The 9,997-nt window shown below is 51.2% G+C and overlaps 1 protein-coding gene and 1 long non-coding RNA gene across 2 annotated transcripts; one reads left to right on the top strand and one right to left on the bottom strand.

Annotated features, from left to right (window-relative positions):
- Positions 1 to 352: 352 nt before the first annotated feature.
- Positions 353 to 8,790, bottom strand: Rinl (Ras and Rab interactor like). The gene is made up of 11 exons (XM_032894038.1): positions 8,736 to 8,790; positions 8,412 to 8,571; positions 5,523 to 5,625; positions 3,513 to 3,585; positions 3,363 to 3,427; positions 2,534 to 2,680; positions 1,971 to 2,447; positions 1,333 to 1,653; positions 1,072 to 1,203; positions 778 to 941; positions 353 to 692 (listed from the first exon to the last, which is right to left on the bottom strand). Exons 1-11 carry the CDS (start codon positions 8,786 to 8,788, stop codon positions 648 to 650), a joined length of 1,740 nt encoding a protein of 579 aa, XP_032749929.1. The 5' UTR covers positions 8,789 to 8,790; the 3' UTR covers positions 353 to 647.
- Positions 835 to 2,599, top strand: LOC116892376. Its single transcript, XR_004386950.1, has 4 exons — positions 835 to 925; positions 1,004 to 1,459; positions 2,284 to 2,382; positions 2,510 to 2,599. It is a non-coding gene; the product is annotated as an uncharacterized LOC116892376 (long non-coding RNA).
- Positions 8,791 to 9,997: the final 1,207 nt, after the last annotated feature.

Below are 9,997 nucleotides of genomic sequence, written 5' to 3' on the forward strand. Positions count from 1 at the left end.
GGCTGTACAAACACTTTTGCAACTAAGGTCACAGTAGTTAGGGCAGTTGATATGTTTTCAAGGCAAGTAGTTGTTCCTAAACACCTACTATGTTTCAGTGCTACTGTCCTGAATACCTACTATGTTTCAGTACCACAGTGTCCTCACGGTCCTGATCTCAAGTAATTTTTCCACCCCGTTCTGCTGGGGGCATAAGCTCATGATGTTCCCCATACCTCTGCTACCCTCTTAACTACATAAGGCACAGAAGAATCCAGAATAAGCTCCTGTCTCTCAGGTCCCTACACACCTCATTTTTTGTAAAGATCTCTTGACCAGGTTAAGTGTCATAGTCACAGATAGGATCAGGATGTAGATACCTTTTGGGAACTGTGCCTTTATTCTACCTGCCCCAGAGAGATTCAGGTGAGAGGGCTGTAGTTGTAGTATTGTTTGGGCGTTGGTTTTGTTTGCTGGGGAGAGCCTCATTGAGGTAACATGTGGACAGACCAGGAGGGGAAGGAAGGAAGTAGGAACAGCCAGTGCAAAACGCCACGTCCTTTTTCCTGCCCCACCCTCTGTGCTGACCCAGACGCCTCCAGAATCTTGCTTAGCAGAGGAGTGGGCCAAAAGGTTCTGAAGAGACTGATTTTTGAGGACTCCAATCATCATGGGTCCCCTATTGCCCATGGCTCCTCAAAGGGCTGGTTTTCCTGTGGGGAGAGATGGGAGGCTGTGTCAAAGAGGCAACAGATCCCACCTCCCTTTGACCTAGATCCCGCATAGGTGGTTGGTTACCGGGGCTGTGGGCTGGGCTTGCTGGTGCAGTGTCCGTCTTCGGTGCCACTGGCGCAGGGAGGCCCGGGCCTCGGAGCTGAGCTCCTGGGGTGCACGGCCAGCATCTGGCTGGTAGTGAGCAATGTGGTAGAGAGCCCCAAACCACGTGGTAAGATAATACCCAGCTGGGGGAGAGAAAGCAAGATCATCATAGCCCTTTCTCTGAATGCCCACCTCCCCTTTTGAGGCACAGGAGGCTGGGGCTCAAGGGCGCCTCCTTCTCAGCGTCTGAGCATCCCGGAAGTAGGAGCTAACCTTCTCCTCGCAACTCCCCTGGATCCAAGAGCTCCATAAGAAACTCCACATCCAACTGTGTTTCCCCAATATGTGGACTCCAGATCAGCTCCTCGGTCAGGGCAGGTAAAAAGGCGTCAGCCCCCAGGGGCTCTAAGGAAGCCAGAGGACAGGTACTAAGTTTGGCAGGGGTGAACACAGACACCTTCCTTCAGGTGCCCAGGCCCGAGTGGGCGACTGCCTTCAAAGGGGGCTACCTTTCACCTGGAAGTGGGTACCCACCATTAAACCACTCTAAGTTCAGAGGTCTTTTACCTTTATTCTCACCGCCGGCCAGGCCTGCATAGACGTCGCTGCACACCGCCAACAACAGCGCCACCTTGCGGCGCGGGGCGCACGCTGCGTGCAGGTGAGCGAGGCGTGCGTGGATACGGTTCCGCAAGGCCGGGCTCTGTCCCTCCGGCCCCGCTCCTACCCTCAAGGCTATTTGGCGCCGGCGCAGTCGCCGCAGTTCCTGGGCTCTGAGAGTTCGGAGTTTGGTCCACAGGGCGGGCTTCAGGGGCTCCAGAACCGCTCGACACAGGGCCACCTCCACAGCGGGGCCTGCAAAGAGTGTGGCGTGTGGGGATAATGCCATCATGGTTACCCACCCTGATCCCTAGTCACCCTGTCTCCTGCTCCAGGCCACCTACAAAGGGTAGGCGGGATTAGGGGGCAGAGAGGAATGTATGAACACTCCCAAGGATGGGGGAGAGGGGTCTAGCAGGCAATGCTCGTGTCAGGTGGAGCTATGAAGCAATAGCTGTATGCAAGAAAGAATGTGCTTGCCCTTGGGGACTCAGAGATTATATGTGAACACATACGGAACCAACTTATGGCACCCTCAAACCCTTGGGGAGTTCCCCTTCAATTCCCATTACCAAGATCTTCTTCTCGAGGTATGCTAGGTCCCCTATTCACAAAGACAGCTCTGACATCGGGGTCTTTTGCCAGGTAATCCTGGAGGTCAGTGAGGAGCTGGCGTACATCCTGAAGCAGCTCTGTGGCTGGGTCCCCTGGGCTGTAGGGATTTCCAGAATCTGAGATGAGTCGTGCTCGAAGGCATCGGTACTGCCTGGCTACATAACTGCTCCGGGCACTGGCCAGAGCACGGATGTGGGCAGTGAGCATATCCTCGCAGCCTTCCTCTTCATCCTTGTAGCTGTCATTGTTCACTTCTTCCTCCTCTTCTAGAACAGGACTAGGAAAGTGTACTTCTGGCCCAAGAGAGTGAGCTTCTGGTCCAGGATAATGCACTTGTCTTTCTGGATGATGCACTTCCTGTCCAGTATGGTGAGCTTCCGGTTTCAGAGACTCTTCCACCCAGGAGACCCGGTGTGGAGTGGGCATCCTGGGGGCTGGATGTGAGAAGCAGGTTGGGTCTCTTATTACAGTGGCATCCATTCCCACATCTCTCAAGGTACCCAGGCCCCGCCCAGCTAACCTAGACTGCGTTTCTGGCCAGTTTCTGGCTTTGTTTGCTGCAGTGTTTCTGTTTCCCAGCCTCCATGGGTCTCCAGGTAGAGCTGGTTCACCACGGACAGCACCCTCCCTGAGGTGTCCACCTGGATGCAGCCAAGTCGACGAGGATCTGAGGGTCAGCAGAAGAGACAAGGTGTTCCAGGTGTATAGGGGGCACCAGGAGGTTTCATCGGGTTCTGTCCTTCCTCACTCAAGACCAAGAATGCAGTCCCATCCCCCACCTCAGCCCCCAGCTCCCAGACCCTCCAGCTCTATCCTGTTAGAACCCAGGTCACTACAGGCCCTGCCTCCTTTTTCTCCTACTCCTCCTCTTTCTCTTCCTCCTTGCTTCTTCCTTTTTTTCCCCCCTTCTCCTTCTCTTCTCCCTCCTCCTTTTCTTCCTCTTCTTCATGGTTTTTCCAGACAAGATTTCTCAATGTAGGGGTTGGGGATTTAGCTCAGTGGTAGAGCGCTTGCCTAGTAAGCGCAAGGCCCTGGGTTCGGCCCCCAGCTCCGGAAAAAAAAAAAAAAAAAAAAAAAAAAAAGATTTCTCAATGTAGCCCTGGCTGTCCTGGAACTCATTCTGTAGACCAGGCTGTTTTTGAATTCACAGAAATCCATCTGCCTCAGTCTCCCGGGTGCTGGAATTGAACACTTGCACTACCCCCCCAGACCCATGGAAGCTTCTTTTCATCTTGCCCCACTCCCAGCTTCTTTCAAACCCAACTGGTTATCTGGTCCTTTAGATCCAGTCTCTCTGGACCAAAAAATGCAGCAGGTGGACCTCTCCCTTCCAGAGCAGTAGACTTCACCTGAGTGCTTATCTCCAGGCCCCACAGTAGGTGTGGGCAAGAGCAGAGTCCTTGGCAAAACGTCCCTGGGTTAAGATAAAGGGAAACATTGTTATGGATGGGGTATCTCAGGGAAAGGTCCCCATTGCCCCTCTACCAGATGGCCTGTACCTGCTGGCTGACAGAAAGGCCAGGAGATGGGGAAAGTCTGGCATGCAGAGGTTGGAGGATTCCAGGGACACACCTAGTAAGGGGAAGAGAGAGGAAGTTCAGGGTGGCCACTGGCCACCTCCACCCTACCCTGTGGCCCACCTCCCCCCCTTCCCTCTGTCCCTGTACTTCCTCCCTCAGAGATAGGGAGTTTCTATCACTGAGAGTTGACATCATTGTCTCTCAAAATGTTTTGACACCCAGTTCTAACATCCCTGTTCTGACACCAAACAGGACTCATCAAAAATGTCTTTAATGTTTTTTGTTTTGTTGAAACAGGGTCTTACTGTTTCTGGTAGGTCAGCCTGGTCTACAGAGCGAGTTCCAGGAAAAGGGCTACACAGAAAAACCCTGTGGTAGAGGAGGGGGAGCAGGAGGTAGCTGTGGTAGGAGGGGATAAGAACACCTCTGTGGAGCTGGAGAGATGGCTCAGTGGTTAAGAGCACTAATTGTTCTTCCAGGGGTCCTGAGTTCAATTCCCAGGAACCATATGGTGGCTCACAACCATTTGTAATGGGATCAGATGCCCTCTTCTGGTGTATCTGACGATAGCTGCAATGTATTCAAATATATAAGAATAAATAAATATTTTAAAAGGGGGGCATGGAGAGAGTGCTTAGTGGTTAAGATCACTGACTGCTCTTCCAGAGGTCCTGAGTTCAAATCCCAGCAACCACATGGTGGCTCACAACCATTTGTATGGGATCTGATGCCCTCCTCTTCTGGTGTGTCTGAAGACAGCTATGATGTCCTCAAATATATATAAAATAAATAAATCTAAAATAATCTAAGGGAAGTGGTGCCCCCTGTACACCTGGGGCATCCCTCAGACCCTCTGAGATCTGCTGGCCTGGAACTCACTGTGTGGCCCAGATTGGCCTTAAAACGTGTGGCAACCTTTCTGCCTGAGAATACAGGCCACCGAGCCAGGCTCTCCTTGTTTTTGTTCTTTTTGAGACAGGGTTTTTCTGTGTAACCCAAGCCAGTGCTGACCTTTATATGTAGCCCAGGCTAGACCAAAACTCTTTATTATTATACTAAAAAAACTAGGGCTGGAAAGATGGCTCAGCGGTTAAGAGCACTGACTACTCTTCCAGAGGTCCTGAGTTCAATTCCCAGCAACCACATGGTGGCTCACAACCATCTGTAATGGGATCTGATGCCCTCTTCTGGTGTGTCTGAAGACAGCGACAGTGTACTTATATATAATAAATGAATAAATCTTTATAAAAATGTATGTGTGTGGTTGTTTTGCCTGCCCATGTCTATGTAGTACATTAGTGCCCACAGAGGACATAGAGGGCACTAGATTCCCTGACTGGAGTTATAGGTGGGGTTCGAGCCATCTGACATGAGTGCTGGGAACCCAAGTGAGGGACTCTGGGATATTGACAGTGTTCTTCACCACGGAGCCATCACTCCAGCTCCAGCCTTGAATTCTGGAAACAACACAGGTTACCTTTTTATGGAAATTCTCAAGGCTGGAGACTATGTCAACCACTCAAGGAAGAATGTTCTGGTAGGAAGGACAATAGCAACGTCTCGCGGCTGGGTTAGCAGGGACAGAGAGGAGAGCAGCGGGATGGAGCAGTGAGTGGGGGCCAGGAGCAAATGAGGGAGAGGAGCGAGCAGAATCAGACAGCACCGTGGCTCATGATGGCCACCTAAATTTGTATTCGAGGACGTTACCCAACACCTCCAGGGTTTGGGGTAGGGTTGGACAACATGGAATCCATGTGTGAACATACCCATTTGCTGTGCTCAGCACAGACTGTAAGAGAAAGGGTAGCCGTGAAGACACCAGGAAGGAGGCTACCTCCCCTTACATTGGTCTAGGCAAGTGACAGGCAGGCTCGGACTAAGTGATGGAGGTACGTGAGACTGGGGAGATTCAAGAGATATTTGGGGATCAAAGCAGAGAGCTCTCAACCCATTTTCTGGGTGGACTGAAAACCTAGGACAGATACTCACCTCCAGGAAACTTCTGAATTTGGTAGGTGTTGATATCTCCTGACGAAGGTCCTGTCTTCAACATCAGGACCTGGTCAGGGTCCTGCCCGATGACCAGGAAGCTCTGAAGAGGACAAAAATCAGCTCGATGCAGGCATGTGCAGATGTTTCCTTTAGCCTGCTTGGTGACACTTCCCTTTAGGGGAGTGGTTCTCAACCTTCCTAAGCTGGGACCTTTTAATACAGTCCTCACGTTGTGGTGACCCCCGACCATAAAATTATGTTTGTTGCTGCTTCATGACTTCACTATAGTTATGAATCACAGTGTAAATATCTGATATGCAGGATATGTGATCCTTGTGAAAGGGTCATTCAAACCCCGAAAGAGGTTGCTCGTGACCCACAGGTTGGGCACTCTAGGGATAGTTGAACCCAGTGTTCATGCATTCAAGGCAGGCACTCCCCAAGCTGAGCTAAATCTCCAGGCCTGCTCTACAGGACATCAACAGCTGTCTCTGTCTTTCTGACACAAGGGGAAACTCTCTTTTAGTAACCATGGATGGGATCCTAGGGGGGTGGGGCCAGGACTAGACCTAGCCAATAGGATGGGCCGCTGCATGATTACTGGCTGGTTCAGGAATGGGCAACTGCCTAAGCCTACCTAATTCAGGAACATCTGCCAAGGGAATTTTGCTGGAATCTTTGGTTTTTGTTGCCTGTGGGCTCCCTGCCCCCACGATGTTGCTGAGGACTGAACCTAGGGTCTTTTCACACACTAGTGTTAGATCCCTGAGTTACACCCCCAGTACCATTTGTTTATTTTAAAAATTTTCTATCCCCCCTCCCCAAATGGGGAGGGGTCTTACTATATAGCCCAGGTTAGCCTCAAGCTCATAATCTTTCTTCAGAAGACTCCCAAATGTTGGAATTATAGGCATATCCCATACACCAAGCTTGAGAGAATTCTTTGGAAAAAGCTAGCTCACTCTTGGGCTTGGGCTTAAACACAGGGACTTTTGCTCGCTGTGCAAGAAATGCTGCCTGCCACTGTTAAGTGGGTGGGACATAGAACTGACATCGCCACAAGAACAATGCCCTCTCCAGGGGGCGGCTGTGGTCTGCCAGCTGTCCTCTCCAAATTTATTCTATATTCCCTGAAGAATCAATCAGTCAGTCAATCAATCAATCCATCCATCCATCCATCCATCCATCATTTCACCCACCCACCTATCTATATTTTGATAGGGTCTCTATGTAGCACAGGCTGGCTTTGAACTCACTCACTAAGTAGCCAAAACTGTCTTTGTACTCCTGACTCCTGACTCCTTGTGTACCACCAGGCACACCCTGAGGAATGTCTTGTTCAAGGTATTAGTATCCTGAGCTCCAATGATTGGCATCTGGGCTTGGTGGCACACAGCTGTGATTCCAACACTCTGGAAGCTGAGGCAGGAGGATGATGGGTTCAAGAATCGCTTGATTACACAGTAATAGTTGGCTCAAGTAAAGGTAATCAGTGCTGGCTTGGCTGTACTGGATAACTCACAAGTGAGCTTTATTTGTTGATTGTTTTCGAGACAGAGTTTCTCTGTGTAGCCCTGGCTGTCCTGGAACTCACTCTGTAGACCAAGGCTGACCTCAAACTCAAAGAACTGCCTGCCTCTGCCCCCCAAGTGCTAGGATTAAAGGTGTGTGTCACCACTGCCCAGCTCCATGTGAGTTTCTTTTTTTTTTTTTTTAAGATTTATTTATTTTATGTATGTGAGTGTTCTATCCACATGTACACCTGCAGGCCAGAAGAGGGCATGGATCCCATTACAGATGGTTGTGAGCCACCATGTGGTTGTTGGGAATTGAACTCAGAATCACTGGGAGAGTAGTCAGTGCTCTTAACCACTGAGCCATCTCTCTAACCCCTCTAACCTCCCACCCCCACCCCCCCCCCCACCCCACCCCCCCCCAGTGAGCTTTTTAAAGCTTGGCCTCCTGGTCTTTGCCTTGTGTTCTTCCTCAGGTCAAGGACACAGAGGCCTCTGTTCTTCCTGCCTGGGATCCACATATCATTGACCATGGCCACGCCCCAGGTGAAATGAGGAAAGCTCAGAGAACAGCCAGCCCTGAAGTCACTGGGCTGCTGAACTCTGGGCTGCCAGGTGCCTTGCTGTTGGAAAGACATTTGTTGATCTCCCTGTAGAGCAGGCCTGGAGATTTAGCTCAGCTGGGGGAGTACCTGCCTTGAATGCATGAACACTGGGTTCAACCATCCCTAGTACTGCACGTGCTAAGTGTTTCTCTCTCTCTCTCTCTCTCTCTCTCTCCCTCTCTCTCTCTCTCTGTCTCTCTCTCTCTCTGTCTCTCTCTCTCTCTCTCTCTCTGTCTCTCTCTCTCTCTCTCTCTCTCTCTGCCTCTCTGTCTCTCTCTGTCTCTCTGTCTCTCTCTCTCTCTCTGTCTCTCTCTCTGTCTCTCTCTCTACACACACACACACACTGCTCTCTGTCTCTGTCTCTGTCTCTCTCTCACACATACACACACACACACACACACACACACACACACACACACACACACACACTGCTCTCTCTGTCTCTCTGTCTGGCTCTCTCTGTGTCTGTCTCTCTGTCTCTCTGTCTCTCTCTCTCACACACACACACACACACGCACGCACGCACGCACGCACGCACGCACGCACGCACCTGTAATCTTTATGCCCAGGGGATGTAAAGGTAAGAGGACCATAAATTTGAGGTCAGCCTCTGCCACACAGTGAGCTGGGGACTAGCCTGGGGTATATAAAGCCTTTCCTACAACAAATTCCTAAGTTTTGGAGTTAGCCCGGTTTGTGTTGATCACCTACCTGATCCAAGTTGACATAGGGAAGGTCAGAAGCGATGCCCGGCTGTGAGAACTCACCCCCAGTGGCCACGGCTTGAGAAAGGCCTTGGCATGCTCAGCGTCCAGCTCGGGGACCTGCCACACCCTCTGTGTCCTCTGCAGTCGAAGAAGTGACTCTGTCGTGCTGAGGACCCTCAGTGGGCTCTTGTCTGCTCCTTCTGCTAGTGGCCAACTCAGCCTGGAATGTACAGGTTCCAGGAGGCCAAGGGTCATGGTGGAAGCTGGCCACTGAGGTGGGGTCCAAGAGGCAGGGATAGCCCAGGAACAAAAGGTCAAAGATGGAGCTGGAGAAGGGGGATTGGGTAGGAGGACTTTGGTCCAGAGCCAACTCTGCAGCCTCACCTGGCCTCTTCAGTAGGGGCTGCAGACACCATGTCCGGCTGGGCTAGCCTCATGCTGCCAGGCACCAGTGAGCCATGCTTTGGCCTCTGGCATGGAGGAAGACAAGACTCAAGGCTGCTCCAGCTAGGGCAAGAACTAATATTTTAATTCTATTACATATGCCTGATCAGAATGGACCTCAGAGGTCCCTGGCTATGCCAAGGACTGGTTTTTGTTTTTTGTTTTGTTCTTTTGAGATAGCTCAGACTAGCTTGGAGCGCTCTGTAGTCCAGACCGGCCCCAAACTCACAGCAATCCTCCTGCTTTAAGCTCTCAAGTGCTGAGATACTAGTCTGAGCCGACATGCCTCGCTGGGGGGGTGGCTGTGACATTCTTTAGTTGCTGAGTGGCAGACAACTCTGAGGACCCCAGGAGAAAGGCCCACGTGTCTCACGGTGGAGGAGAGCATTCCCAACCAGAACTTACAGAGCCGAAGGGGATGAGTTCTGGAAAAGTTCTTGGCTTGCTCCACCCGTGGCCCAGATGCTATGTGAGACCCACTTCCTCCCTTCCCAGACTTCAGAGGAGCCCTAACACACCCTCTCCCACATTTGTTTAGAAAAATTGTTTTCTTTTTTGGACACAGGGTTGTCTGTGTTTATGTTGATCTGGCTCTCCTGGAACTCTCTATGTAGACCAGGCTGGCCTGAATGAGAGATCTGCCTGCTTCTTCCTTCCAAGTGCTGGAATTAAAGGCGTGAGCCACTACACTCAGCTTCCATTTATGTCAAACATTAACTTTTCTTTCTCAGTCAGGGCCTCACATAGCCCAGGCTTGTCTCATACGTGCTGCGTACTGTAGCAGAGGTTAGATTCTTACTCTTCATCTCTACTTCCTGTGTTCTGGTATCACAGGACTGTGCCATCATGCCCACACTCTGCCCCAAATGTTCTCCAAGAGGGGAACAGCAACTCAGAGTGAACCCTTTCCAGTATATTCCCCTCACAGCAGTCTCAGGAGTAAGGCGTGTGGGACTGGAGGAACCATTTAGCTGTTTTCCCATCATCTATCCACCCTCCCCCATCTCACCCCCATCCTTCTGCCTGAATTATTGGCCCAGCATTGGGTGACTGACTGGCCTGGGAGGAGGGCTGATGAGCAGGCTAGCCCTCTTCTGAAGGTTCCACTTCTCTTAGGGTATTGTGTGCAAGCCGGATAATTATCAGCTACAGACATTGCTGAGCTGCCGACTGGCACCTTCAGGTGTTGGGGTGGGGAGCAC

This window comes from Rattus rattus, chromosome 2 (genome assembly GCF_011064425.1).
Source record: "Rattus rattus isolate New Zealand chromosome 2, Rrattus_CSIRO_v1, whole genome shotgun sequence".
Taxonomy (NCBI): domain Eukaryota; kingdom Metazoa; phylum Chordata; class Mammalia; order Rodentia; family Muridae; genus Rattus; species Rattus rattus.

What these genes read in the sequence shown, in the direction of transcription:
- Rinl (XM_032894038.1), bottom strand. Translation starts at nt 8,788, where the DNA reads ATGAGGCTAGCCCAGCCGGACATGGTGTCTGCAGCCCCTACTGAAGAG. An exon ending in GCCTTTCTGTCAGCCAGCAG is followed by an intron (nt 3,428 to 3,512) that starts GTACAGGCCATC and finishes ATCTTAACCCAG; the next exon opens with GGACGTTTTGCCAAGGACTC. An exon ending in GCCTGGAGATAAGCACTCAG is followed by an intron (nt 2,681 to 3,362) that starts GTGAAGTCTACT and finishes GCTGACCCTCAG; the next exon opens with ATCCTCGTCGACTTGGCTGC.